General features: G+C 39.3%; 3 protein-coding genes across 4 annotated transcripts in view; 1 reads left to right on the top strand and 2 right to left on the bottom strand.

Moving 5' to 3' along the window:
* Window positions 1-14,609, top strand: part of LOC137014297 (E3 ubiquitin/ISG15 ligase TRIM25-like) — a 50,239-nt gene extending 35,630 nt beyond the window's left edge. Inside the window, exons 4-5 of the mRNA XM_067378561.1 lie at window positions 13,564-13,599; window positions 13,808-14,609. Coding sequence (XP_067234662.1) covers window positions 13,564-13,599; window positions 13,808-14,358 — 587 coding nt within the window. The 3' untranslated portion in view covers window positions 14,359-14,609. The remainder of the gene's footprint in view (window positions 1-13,563; window positions 13,600-13,807) is intronic.
* Window positions 1-14,716, bottom strand: part of LOC137005779 (gastrula zinc finger protein XlCGF57.1-like) — a 576,742-nt gene that overhangs the window by 253,702 nt on the left and 308,324 nt on the right. The gene's annotated exons all lie outside the window — the stretch shown is intronic.
* LOC137007581 (uncharacterized) lies at window positions 1,534-2,657 on the bottom strand (the record flags this gene model as incomplete). The annotated part of the gene is made up of 2 exons (XM_067369129.1): window positions 1,534-2,356; window positions 2,528-2,657. Coding segments are annotated over 2 exons (930 nt in total), but the record flags the coding sequence as incomplete, so codon positions are not given.

Raw genomic sequence — 14,716 nt, 5'->3', positions numbered from 1 at the left:
GCCTATATTTAATAAATAGGAAGAAAACCAAGGACGTCGGGTGTGGAATGGAAACGAAACCATGTTTCCGCGGCCTTTGAATAAGGTTGAAGCAATATACGTCTATCTGTTTTAATTAAATTTATATATTACTTTATTACATGTCTTTATTACTTAAATAATTGATAAGATGTTTTTGGTCGAACAATATATTTTAGCTGGTCTACTTAGACACACATTTGCGTAGTGGCTTATTGTGCAAACTTTGTTTTCCTACCACATGCCAAACTCATAACATTTCTTGCAGATTTAAAAAACAAACAAACAAACAAAACACGACGCTCCGACTTTTACAAAATCCCTCCTCGCTCCAGTCAAAATTTCGCACATACTCTGCTCGGCAGCAGCAGACGCTGGCAAACGTGCGGGGGGAGGGTCGATCCCATTCGGAAATTCTGCAAATCCCCATAACACAAACAAATAAAGAAACTTACTCATAACTTACTCAAAAAAATACTCATAACAGAGTCGAACAATTGTGTATTTCGTCAGCTTATTTCATATGATCAGATCAGGATGTTAAAATTAACAAAAAGCACTAAGATTGCAAAAAGGTCTGTCACACGCATAGCTTAGGCTAATATTTTGAGTCTCCCGCCCTCTGGATTAATGGCTTTGGTGACAAACATTTTAAACAAAGTGCCCTTCCCCCATCTCAAACTTGTCAAGCACTGTTAGGTTGGGTGAGTGCTTTTTACACACAAGATAATGTAAAAATTATACATTGATATATAAATGGAACACAATCGGTTTGTTGTTTTTGTTTGTTTTTCTTTAACATTTTTATTTTATTTCTTTGTCTTTAAGGAAAATTGGATGGCAGATTCTGTACAGTTATTGTTCTAATAATACGGAGCCATAATGTTACATATCTTGGTCAATTCTTTCGAGCTGCTTTACAGCTTAACCACAGTTTGTAACATCAGCAGTTATTGAAATGAACTGAATCAACACAGATCTGCTGATATAAATAAATAGGTCTAAATAAATAGCAAAAAACAAGATTGGGTTTGTACGGTTCATCTGAATTTAATGATTTATGTTATGATGTCATAGAAGTACAATGTACAGATGCCTATGTTTTGCATAAAATAATATTTAATAAAGAATCTTAAACTTCCAATGTTAAACATGTTCTCGTCATTTTGCTCTTAACTGCAGTCAAAATACAATTAGGCCTATAAAATATTTTTATGCATTGTATAGTCCATTGTGAAGAGTCAGATTAGGCGCAAACTATAGCACAAACTTTTTATCTTAATAGCCTAGCACTTGTTGAATAACAAAATGTTACATTTAGACATTTACATTTAGTCATTTAGCAGACGCTTTTATCCAAAGCGACTTACAAATGAGAGTAGTAGAATCAATTAAATCAACATGAGAACAACAGTATGTAAGTGCTGAGTGAAGTCACAGTTATGTCAGTAAAGTGCTCATAGCGAAAATTTTTTTTTTTTTTTAAATAAATAAATACACAGATAGGAGAAGAATATTAGTCAAGGTAAGTGCTACTACTACTGGGTCAAGTGCTGACGAAAAAGATACGTCTTTAGCATTTTTTTGAAAATGGCTAGAGACTCGGCTGCTCGGATAGAGCGTGGTAGGTCATTCCACCAGCCAGGAACAGTCCTGGAGAAGGTCCGTGAGAGTGATTTTGTGCCCCTATGTGATGGCACCACAAGGCGCCGTTCACTTGCAGAACGCAGGTTTCTGGAGGGCGCGTAAGTCTGAAGTAGTGAGTTAAGGTATAGCGGTGCAGAGCCAGCTGTCGTTCTGTAAGCAAACATCAGAGCCTTGAATTGGATGCGAGCAGCTACTGGCAGCCAGTGCAGACTGATGAAGAGAGGAGTGACGTGCGCTCTCTTCGGTTCGTTGAAGACCAGTCTTGCTGCAGCATTTTGGATCAGTTGTAGAGGCTTGATAGTGCATGCTGGAAGGCCAGCCAAGAGAGCATTACAGTAGTCCAGTCTGGACAGAACAAGAGCTTGGACAAGAATTTGTGTGGAATGTTCAGATAGGAAGGGTCTAATCTTCCTGATGTTGTACAAGGCGAATCTGCAGGACCGGGTCGTTGCTGCAACATGATCTGTGAAGGTTAGACCATCATCCATCACCACTCCAAGGTTTCTGGCTGTCCTGGAAGGAGTGATGGTTGAAGACCCAAGTTGAACTGAAAGGTTGTGATGAAGTGTTGGGTTTGCACCGATCACAAGCAGTTCCGTTTTTGCAAGGTTGAGTTGGAGGTGGTGGTCCTTCATCCAGGCAGAAATGGCTGTCAGGCAGGCTGTGATGCGACCAGCAACCGTCGGATCATCTGGTTGGAATGAGAGGTAGAGTTGTGTGTCATCAGCATAACAGTGGTAGGAGAAACCATGATCCTGAATGACCGATCCTAGTGATGACGTGTAGATGGAGAAGAGAAGTGGACCAAGCACAGAGCCCTGAGGTACCCCAGTAGCAAGATGATGTGACTTGGACACCTCACCTCTCCAAGATACCCTGAAGGACCTACCTGAGAGGTAAGACTCGAACCACTGGAGCGCGGTTCCCGTGATGCCCTTCGACATGAGTGTAGACAGGAGGATCTGGTGGTTCACTGTGTCAAAGGCAGCAGACAGGTCCAGCAAGATGAGTACTGATGATTTTGAAGATGCTCGTGCCAGTCTCAGGGCTTCAGTGACTGAGAGCAGGGCAGTCTCAGTAGAGTGGCCACTCTTGAAACCAGACTGGTGGTTGTCAAGGAGGTTGTTCTGTGAGAGATAAGTAGACAGTTGGTTGAATACAACTCTCTCAAGTGTCTTAGCAATGAAAGGAAGAAGGGATACTGGTCTGTAGTTTTCTAAAAGAGCTGGATTCAGAGTGGGTTTCTTAAGCAGTGGGGTAATCCTAGCCTGCTTAAAAGCTGTGGGAAATGTTCCAGTGTGAAGGGAGGAATTGATAATGTGAGTGAGTGCAGGTAGAATTGAGGAGGAGATGGCCTGAAGAAGAGGAGTGGGGATAGGGTCTAGCGGACAGGTAGTAGGGTGATTGGAAAGAATGAGTTTGGAAACATCTGCCTCAGAAAGCATGGAGAAGGAGGGGAGAATTTGTGTGTTTTCAATTAAGATGTTCTTGTCAGTGTGTGGTGTGGAGAATTGGCCGCTGATGGTTGTTATTTTATGTGTGAAGAAAGTGGCAAAGTCATCAGCTGTAAGAACTGATGTGGGAGGGAGGGGAGGAGGGCAAAGAAGAGAAGAGAAGGTTTTGAAAAGTGTTCGGGAGTCAGTTGAGTTGTTAATTTTAGTGTGATAGTAGGAGGTTTTAGCATTGGTGACATTAGTAGAGAAAGAAGAAAGGAGTGACTGATATAAGCTAAGGTCAGTAGGATTTTTAGATTTGCGCCACTTCCTCTCTGCAGCCCTGAGTCTAGACCGATGCTCACGGAGAACATCAGAGAGCCAGGGGGCAGAGGGGGTGGCGCGGGCTGGTCTGGTTAAGAGGGGGCAGAAATCATCTAAGCAGGATGATAGAGTGGTGCAGAGAGTGTCAGTAGCAGTGTTAGTGTCCATTGATGAGAATTGGTTAGCGGGAGGAAGTGTGGATGAGACCGAAGAGGATAGATGAGATGGTGAGAGGGAGCGTAGGTTTCGCCGAAAAGTGACGTGTGGTGGGGTGTGTGATGAGTTGGGGGTCAGGTTGAGTGTGAAAGTAATGAGAAAGTGTTTAAAACATCATGTTTAAAACATTATGTTTATAGTAAGTCTTTTAAAGAAAGACTTACTATAAAACAAAACTTAATGAAGTGGTCGAACTTATGTCTGACCCGCTGTCTCCGTCATGCTATTCCCTTTTCATAATCAGCATATATATATATTAGGCTGTAGCCCAATATTTAAATATAAATATGAAACTAAATTGATTACATTGTTATCCCTCTGGCCGACGAAAGCGCCGGCGCGTTCTGATGGATTTTCTCCACATGACAGCTGAAACAACCTAAAACAGGCCTTCCGTCATTTTTGGCGATAGCCTACAGATTAGTACAAGAATACAAATGGTCTACTTTTATTTGTGTGCGCTCACGATAACAACAAAACCTTGTGCTTTAGTAAAATAAAATAAATAAAAACAGGGTGAGCTTTCAGCTGTCTCTCTGCGAGAAACTGAAACGTCTCAAAAGTGAACTTAAACTCAGCGAATAATTGTACCTAAAAAGAAAGAAATATGTCAATTCGATAATAAATTCGTAGGTCTGTGTTAAATAAGAGGTGATCTATCCGCTGGAATGTGTTGTTTCTGAATTTTATATTTGATATTTTAAGGAATAGAATACACTCCTGCATTTAAATGCGGCTGCAGGAGTTGCAGTTTTTTTATGATGTTTTATTAATCCGTCCATTCTTTTTAGTTTCAATTATTTAGTTAAATCGCCTTAATAATGGGAGCGAAATTATTCAGTGACTCACGTTTTACTAAAATAAAGGGATATAATTCATGAAACACGCAACAATTTATTAATCAGTGTCCAAACAGATATATTTTTCCTATAGTTATCTGTCAAATAAAGGACAGGCAACGAATAACGAAGTATGTGCGTGTCAAAAATCCATGCTGTTTTATTAAAGGAGTTTAAAATATAAATAAAAAATGTATTTGTGATAAATATAGGCCTAATATGTGAGAAAATTTACATTTTGCATAAAGATAAATGTGCTTTGATTCATTTGTTGGATAACATGTGGTTAAAGCGCCACTCAGCGGTCAAAAGCTGCAAATGCACTTTGCGACGCGGCGGTAGAAACACCGCTTTGGATGGCCACCTACTGTAAGTTTGTCCTATGACAGACCAGGTCAGCCTTCCTGGTGGCATTGGGGGTGACTTCGTTCCCCTCTAGTGACTGGCCGGGGCTCCTTTTGGTTCTCTGGCCACATTCCCTTGAATGGACCACTTTCTCTTTGGAAAAGTTGGTTCCAGATGCCTTTAGCAGCCTTGGTAGGCCTTCTGCGGAAGGCCTTCTTGAGGCTCAGCTTGGGCTGTTGGCCAAAGGGAATGCTGTCACTGACAGCCTGGTGTGACCCAAGGGTGAGTTGGTAAGTGTTTCCTTCGAAACTGCTCAACATTTTGTCAGCCATATTATTTCGCATGCACTCTCCTCAAGCATGTCGGCATGGGTATATTGTTTCCCATTGTGTATTCAACGCAGAGCGAGTTCCCTTTCGAAAGGGAACGTCTCAGGTTATGTATGTAACCATAGTTCCCTGAGAACCAGGGAATGAGACTCTGCGTTTCCTTGCCATGCTTCGGGTTTCCTGCCTGCAGAACAGTCCCTCAAGACAATAGATACTGTTTCTCCAGGCGCTATATTACGTCATAGGCTGTCGGCGGCCAATAGGGATTGGAGTTGTTGGATAGTTGGCTTTCAGACATCGGATCACGTGTGACGTTCCCCATTGAGTATTCAACACAGAGTCTCGTTCCCTGGTTCTCAGGGAACTATGGTTACATACGTAACCTGAGACGTTTTGAGCACTTCAATTTGGAACAACCCTTCAGTATGGCGGCCATGATTATTTTGTAAGTGGGGGGTAATCAAACAACTAATCCACAGTTCTTGCGTTGTTTGATACACTTACTGCAAGATATTTACCTCTAAAAGAAGAATGACTTAGCTTGAAGTATACAGAGCCTTGAGAGATGCTTTTCTGTAATGAATTACTTACATTTTAGCTTTATTTTATTTACTCTGTTAATGTTATGAATTGAAAGACATGAGCACAACAGTGTCAGAACAGCGACTGAATCATTGTGTGCGTCACACAGACGGAGAGAGATGCATTAAAATTGTAAATGTACACAAAGAATGTTGTCTAATTTAAATAAAAAACATTTTTCTGTATGTTTGAATTATTAAAGGTCCCATGGCATGAAAATTTCACTTCATGAGGTTTTTTAACATTAATATGAGTTCCCCTAGCCTGCATATGGTCCCCCAGTGGCTAGAAAAGGCAATGGGTGTAAACCGAGCCCTGGGTATTTTGCTTCGCGTTTGAGAAAATGAAAGCTCAGACGACTCAATCTGGAATCTTCCCCATATGTCGTCATCAGGGGAAAGGTTACCTCCCCTTTCTCTGCTTTGCCCGCCCATGAGAAAATGAGCTACTACAGTGAGATTCGAGCACAGTATTTTTTTTTTCCTCGAGAGACACATCATGGCTTGCAAACGAGCGAATCATGGTAGTTGCTCAGTGTCTGGATGTACAAATGAACACCTTAGTATTTTTTTAGTTCCTTCATCCGAGCCTATGAAGAAACAGTGGGTTAATTTTATTTTCTCTGGTAATGCTCTGATACAACTTCCCATAGTTTTGTATGTCTGCGCCACACATTTCACCGACGACTGTTTCTTCAGCGTGGGCCAATACAGCCCAGTTACTGTCGCTAATGTAAAGGTGGACAGTATCAAATGTGTGTGTGTTGTACATTTCTTTGTTGTTTGAAACCGTTCTGCTGTTATGGCGCACGCGATATCCACATTTCCAGATTGCAGAGCTTGATGTACTTGTAAAAAGATTGCAAAAACTTTTAAGATTTATGAAATATAAAATATGTAAACCGATAAATGATGTTTATTGTTTATTTGTGCACAATTTCCACAACGGCACCTATCCGAAAAGGTATTTGTAATAATGGCAGAGGACTAATTTAGTTGCGATGGTTAGTGTCTATAGCTGATAATTATATATATATAATATATATACGATAGCAAATCAGAGAAACATGAAGAGCCAACAATGTAGGCTAGCATTAGCTACATGATAATAACTGTAACAGCATACATAAACCAAATAAACTACTGTATCCAGACATAATGTTTTAAACTAACCATTCGGAGATGTCCTGCTGTAGCCGCTGAGTTGCAACTTCTTCATCCGGATCAAATTCTTGGTCAAACTGAAAGCTTGAACGACTGCGTGTCTACAAGCCATTGTGATACATCCACTGTCTTCTTCTTCTTCTTCTTTTGATTTTTATTGGCGGATGGCAAACCAACTTAAGGTGCATTTACCGCCACCTACTGGACTGGAGTGTGGGCAACAGCTTGACAAAAAAGGAAGGACTTAAAACTAATGAGAAAAAAATAAATAAATAAATAAATATTCATATCAAATTCTTTTACTTAACCCAGTACTTTCCAAATAACACATTAGAGGACTGAAAATTTTCCCAGACATTGTTTTCCCTAGAAGATTTTCTAATGTCATGTTTTGTTTTCCAACTTGTATTTCTAATTCCCTTCTTTCTTCTTCATATCTTTTACAATCCATTAAAATGTGTTTTACTGTCTCTTGTAAGTTGCAGTGATTGCAAAGACCAGTGGGGTGTTTTCCTATTCTATGTAATGTAAAATTTAGACCAGCATGACCTATTCTAAGATGTGTAACTATCTTTTGGATTCCTGCTCTGCCTAACACTTATACCTACTTGTTTTTGTATACTATACAGATGCCGTCCAGTGTCAGCTATGTCCCAATATTCTTGCCATATTTTGTTTACATGTCCCTTAATAATGGTTTTAACTTCTGCTCTACATAATGGTACTTGTACATCAACTATTTCATGTTTTATTGATCCTTTTGCCAGAGTATCTACAATCTCATTTCCTTCCACCCCTACATGAGCAGGAACCCAAAGGAAAAAGACATCCAGCCCTCTATCATACAGTATTAATAGCAAGTGATATATCTGATATATGATATCTTTCCTGCATGAAGTTTCCCCAGATTGAATACTAGAAAGGGCAGATAAGCTGTCAGAAGCTATGGCTACATTTTGCATCTGATTATTTCCTTCCAACCACTGTAATGCCAATAAAATTGCCAAAAGCTCTACCGTGTATACTGATAAATGATCTGTTGCTCTTTTTTTAACTGCTACTTCATAATGCGGAATGAAGAAAGCAGCCCCAGTACGGCCTGTCTCTGGCTGCTTTGATCCATCTGTAAATATGAATATTTTGTCTTGGTAGAGATCCATATATCTTTGAACTGTAATTCTCTGTGGTATTACTTTAGATTTTTCTTTTAACATTTGTTGAAGGCTTATATCTACAAATGGCTTTCTGAAATTCCAAAGTGGTCCTGTTGATATTGCCACAGTGGGGCTTACTTGGAGCTGACTGAGACTTGCATTTTGTGCTTTTGCATTTCCTATCCATCCAAAACTGTAATAATTAGTTTTATTATGTTCTGAACAGTCTTGTAAGATGGCCTTTGTGGGATGTACCTCACTATGCCCTTGCAAGTTAATCCAATATGCCAGCATGATTTTGACCCTCCTAATACGTAAAGGCATCTCTCCTGTCTCAACCTGTAATGCAGACACTGGTGATGTTTTAAATGCTCTAGAACAAATCCGAAGTGCCTGTGCCTGTTCCACATCAAGCTTTTTAAGGTTTGATTCTGATCCTGACATAAATGCTCTAAAAATCTAGTGCTGTTCTTAAAAGAGCCTGATAGAGGTTTATGAGTGATGCCCTGCTTGCTCCCCAGTCTTGCCCTGATAAACACCTTAAAACATTATTGAGCTTTTTACATTTATTCCTAAGCTTATCAATGTGTTGACGCCAGTTCAGCTTCTCATCAAAGAACACTCCCAAGAATCTTACAACCTTAACCTGTTCAAGATCTTGCCCATATAGTTTTAGTGATACTGTTTTAGGTCGCTTAGAAAAACATATAACTTGTGTTTTTGAGATTGAAAGTTTAAATCCCCAATTATTTGTCCACTGTTCTACTTTCCCTATTGCATTTTGCATTTTCTTTCTTAAATATTCTATATTCCGACCTCTAACCCAGAGTGCCCCATCATCTGCATATATTGACTTACCTACATTTCCTTCAATCTGATCAAATATGTCATTAATCATAATATTAAAAAGTATTGGACTACATACACTGCCTTGTGGGATACCATTTTCTACTATATATCTATTTGAATATTCTACACCTACTTTAACTTCAATTGTTCTTTTATTCAAGAAATCTAATACCCAATTATACATCTTGCCATTTATTCCTAATTTATTAAGTTTAATAAGAAGTCCATCCTTCCACAGCATATCATATGCCTTTTCAATATCAAAAAATACAGCAATTATACTTTATTACTTTGAGCTTTCCTAATTTCTGATTCTAGGCATAATACGGAGTCCATTGTCCCCCTTCCCTTACGAAATCCAGATTGATGAGGTGAAGGAAGACCTTTACTTTCAATATAATAATCTAGTCTATTTGTTACCATCTGTTGTGAATGGGAGGCTCAGGCAGGAGATCCAAGTGCAGCGTCTTTATTGAAGTTAGAATGGTCGTACAGGCAGGGTCAATCAGGAACAAACAGGAGCAGCAAAGGACAGGCAGGGTCGTAGTCGGGGTACAGGCGGTAGGTCAAAAGGCAGGCAGATATCACTCACAGAACAGTATACAAGGCAAGGATCAGGACAGGCAGCAACGGATCAAAAACCGGAACAAACAAGGTCGAGAACAGACAGGCAAACAGGGAATAAACGCTCAGAAATTGCAACAACAGTTAACAATACTTCGCAGTGAGGTGGTGTGAGTGGAAGTCCTTTATAGTCCTGATAATGAGCAGCAGCTGGGTGTGGTGATTAGTGATTAGTGTTAAGTGTGTGCAGGTGAGTGGCAGAGAGGATGATGGGAGATGTAGTCCGGGAACTGACAGGAACAGACGGTGATCATGACACCATCCTTTCCATAGTTTTCCCTAGTTGCGATGTTAATGCTATGGGTCTATAACTACTTGGATCTGATGGGTCTTTGCCAGGTTTAAGTATTGGGACTATAACTGCCTGTTTCCATATTAATGGGAGTTTACCTGCATTCCATACCATATTGAACAGTCTTAATATTATCTCAAGTGTGACATCTTCCATGTGGCCTAACATCCTATAGCATATAGCATCTTTTCCTGGAGTCGTTTGTTGCGTGCTTAATATAGCTCTTTTTAATTCAAATAGAGTAAATGGCTGATCCAGATCTTTTCCTGATACACTGCTTCTCTCAACTATCCCTGGATTTTGAGCAAGCGTCTGGTCTCTATACTGTGTAGCCGTTAAGGATAAATTTCCAGAACTGTGGATCTTCACAAAAGTTTTAACAAAAAGTTCTGCTTTTTCTGCATTACTAATTGCATTTTTATTGTTACTACATAACACTGGTATTTCCACATTACTTCTTATTCCACTCATTTTCCTAATTGTTCTCCATATATCTGATAGCTGAGTTTCTCTTCCAATTGTATTACAGAATTGTCTCCAATAATTACGTTTAGCTGATCTAATTGTTTTCCTAACTACTGCTTGTGCCCTTTTATAATTAATCAAAGTTTCTAGTGTATGATGGATTTTAAGCTGTTTAAACATTTTATTTCTCTTCTTAATTACTGTACTACAACTTTCATCCCACCATGGCACACATTTTTTCCGTTTACTTCCTGCCTTTTTAGGAATTGTTTCTTCAGCTGCTTCTATTATAGCTGAAACTACACTTTCATTCATTTCTTCCACTTTTGTTATATTTTTATTTAATAAATCTGCACACTTAACCTCATTCAGCATTTGAAATGACTGCCAATCAGCTTTATCCAACTTCCATCTTGGTGTTCTCACTTCATTATCCTGATATATCTCTACTACAATCCTAGTTATTATTGGATAATGATCACTACCTACAGTTGACTGATTTAAAACCTCCCATGTGCTGATTCCAGCCATTTCAGCTGACATTATTGTCAAGTCAATAACACTTTCCGCGTTATGCAAGCTACTATACCTTGTTCCTTTTCCATCATTAATACATACCAGATTTTTATCATCTATAAATTCTTCTATTATTGATCCATTTATATTTGTATTCCTACTCCCCCATAGTGTACTGTGTGCATTAAAATCCCCACACCATACTATTTTTTCTTGTGTTATCCCGCATACTGCATTCAGAATTTCAACACTCAATTTATTACATGGATTATAAAAATTTACTATCATTATACTGTCTTTACCTGTCCATATTTTAACTACAACAGACTCATGTTCTAAGCTCATGTTCTCATGTTACTAATCAAATTATAATTTCTCCCGTTTCTTACAAAGATTGCCACCCCTCCACCTTTTCCTGTTTCCCTATCATTTCTGATTGCAGAATCTCCAGGTATCACAAAATCTAATATTGGTTTCAACCACGTCTCTTGTACACATATTACATGTGGTTTATCTGGTAAATCAAGAATAAACTTTTGAACTCTTGCCCATTAGCTATAAGACTTCTAGCGTTCCATTGCAATATAACTAAAATCATGATGATCCAACAGCCCATTCCTGCAGTTAACATTTCTTCCACCATTTCACAGCTGAGCCCTTTAACACCAAGATATTTTTCTGCCGCTTTAACTATTATTTTGATCTTTCCAGTTTTCCTTTCTGTCTGTGCTGAGCAATTTATCACCTCAACCATGAACAACACAAATTCATTCTTACTCATAATTAGCACGTCTTTCTTTGCCACACATTTTTCACAGTTCCCGCAGGATCTATCATTAGTTTCATCATTTGATGGTCTATCTTTAATTTCATTGTTTGCTGGTTTATAAACAATCTTTTCTCTAGACACTGTCTTTACTGCTTCCGCATATGTAATTTCTTGTAATGCCTTCACTCGCTGTACTTCCACTGCCCTTTTGCTGGCCTCACAGCCCCGATAAGCTGAGCTATGCTCTCCTCCACAATTGCAGCATTTGAGCTTTACTCCTTCCCCACACTTCCCATACTCATGTTCGCCTGCACATCTGCCACATCTATGTTTGCCCTTACATATTGCTGCTACGTGACCATATTTTTGGCATTTAAAGCACCTCAGTGGTGGAGGAATATATGGCCTTACCTCATAGCTCATGTATCCTATGTGCACCTTACCAGGAAGTTTTGTTTCATCAAACTTAATCATAACAGACAAGCTATTGCTTTTCTCCCCATTTCTGGTTGTTGTAAGGCATTTTACTTCCAGTACTTTTGCTCCTGTCATATTATCTTTCATTTGTTCTTCTGATACATCTGTAGGTATTCCTGTAATGACTCCTCGATTCACTTTTTTGTACTCAATCAATGAACACTGTACTCTCGTTTTATCAATTTTATTCATTTGCAAGGCTTTTTCTTTCTGCACTTTATTCCTACAAACAATCAACAGTGATCCGTTTCTCAAGATCTTCGCATTTTTGACCTCACCCAGCAACTTGTTAATTGCTTTTGTTAATTTAACTGGATTCCACTCACCAAACGTCGCCCCTTCTTCAGATAATTTTACGATCACTTTATGTTCCTCTTCCCGCCTTGCTGTTACAATAACACTTTGCTCACTATCCATTTCATCCATATTTGATGTTTCATTTCCCTTTTTTTTCCGTTTTCTCGACCGCACTACATTCCATACACTACTATCTCCCCCGCCATCTTCTTCAAATCCCATCTCACTTCCTGATCCGTCACTTCCTTCTGCCATTTCCTACCCAGTCACAATCCAGCCGTTGCCACCGCCTTCCACATCCACTGTCAACATGAGCACAAGTTAAAGTGGCCGCGAGCTGGTTAAGGCCACACCCACCCTCCACCTTGCCCCGCCTCTCTCCTCCTCATTAGCATTTAAAGCTACAGACACAGAAACGGCACGTCCTGAGGAAAGCTCATTGTGGGACTGGCTTGTAGTGGCTGAAATTCTGCACCAAGGGTGAATTTCGGTTAAGAGACTTCAGATACAGTACTAGGGACCACTTAGGCCTATATAAAAGCATCCAAAAAGTAGCATTTCATAGGACCTTTAAACTGGAACTTTATATTATATTGAAAACCAGTTATATAAAACCGGTTCAATCTGGTGAACTGAAGGAGAGAAGAGATCGACTCGTCAAACATTGGTTAACTTATAACAGCACTAACATGAGTCTACTGTAGCCCAGATTTACTGTTAAAATCACACATTCAAATACTGATGATGCCAAATATGTTTTTAGAAGAATTTAAAACCAGAACATAATTTTTATGATTTTAATAACCGAATCTTCCATGTATTCAGTCATTTTCATGATAAACAGTAGAATTATAATATACTGTCGGCTGATCAAATGATTGAGCAGGACACATTTATTGATTGATCAGAGTCTCTTTGAAGAACATTACTAAGGAGGTTGAAGTTTAATCCAAGTCTTATGAAGCGATATGATTTCTCTGTATGGGGAGCAAAGTGAAATTTGATCAATTCCCTCTGATCAGTTCATGTCTACAGAAGACAAATCAAATATGATGACGTGTCAATAATATCAAACCCTCAGTAGTGTCTGTGTCAGGAAACAGCAGAGGCATTTCTCTAAATATCTTCTGTGTTGGAAGATTTCTGCATGTGTGAGCGATGGATGCTGGGATCATTTTCTCCTGACATGATAATCACACTCTGCATGTCTCTTGATTTCCACAGACATTGTTTCCTGGACCAGGAAAGGCTTCCTACAATGTAAGTCACTGAGAAAACAAGCAGAGAAACTCACTAAGTGAGAAAACATGACAGAAGACATTTAGAGTTGATCATGATAATGATGATTTTCACAGGATATCTGCTCAACTGTACTGAGACACTGATGAAATACTGAACATGAAGAGTTCAGACACATTTAAAGATCAGATTGATGATTCCTGATTGTGATGTGTTTTATCTCCATCAGATTCCCGTCTGCTCACTGCGGATCCAAACACAGTGAATAAAAACCTCCTTCTGTCTGAGGAGAACAGAGTGATTACTAGCGCTGGCACACCACAGTCGTATCCTGATCATCCAGACAGATTTGATCAGTGGTCTCAGGTGTTGTGTGGAGAGAGTGTGAGTGATCGACGGTCTTACTGGGAGGTTGAGTGGAGTGGAAATGGTGTGTATATATCAGTGTCATATAAGAGCATCATCAGGAAGGGAGGGAATGCTGATAGTGGGTTTGGAACTAATGATCAGTCCTGGAGTTTGATCTGCTTTTCCCACAGTTACAAATTCGTACACAATAAGATAAACACTGATCTCCCTGTGAAGCCCATCATCAGCAGAACAGTGAATGATGTGAATCACTATAGAGTAGGAGTGTATGTGGATCACAGTGCAGGAACTCTGTCCTTCTACAGCGTCTACAGAGACACAATGATCCTCATCCACACAGTCCAGACCACATTCACTCAACCGCTCTATCCTGGGTTTCTGATTACACTTAAAGGATCAATAAAACTGTGATGATGAATCAGAACAGTGAGACTCTACCCATAATGCTTTGAGCTGATGATGAATCAGATGTTATAGAGTCTCATCATTACATTAATACTGTGACACTGAAATATCATGTCAGAATAAAAGTGTGTGACAGATCAGTGTGTGTATCTGTTCTTTTCTCAATCTGTTTGTCAATGGAAATCACCTTCATTTATTTCTATTATAGTGTCACATAAATTATAATTTATGAGTGTAGAATTGAGATTTGTTCAACATCTTGTAATCAAGTGTGTTTTAGGAGTCAAAGCACAGAAGCAACATTAAGTTGGCTTGAAAAAGCTGAAATGCTGTTTAAACTTATTATTAGTGCTGCCTGGAGCAT

The sequence above is a fragment of the Chanodichthys erythropterus genome, chromosome 3, assembly GCF_024489055.1.
Source record: "Chanodichthys erythropterus isolate Z2021 chromosome 3, ASM2448905v1, whole genome shotgun sequence".
NCBI lineage: Eukaryota > Metazoa > Chordata > Actinopteri > Cypriniformes > Xenocyprididae > Chanodichthys > Chanodichthys erythropterus.
The sequence above is the reverse complement of the archived record's forward strand: the minus strand, read 5'-3'. Positions and strand labels throughout refer to the sequence as shown.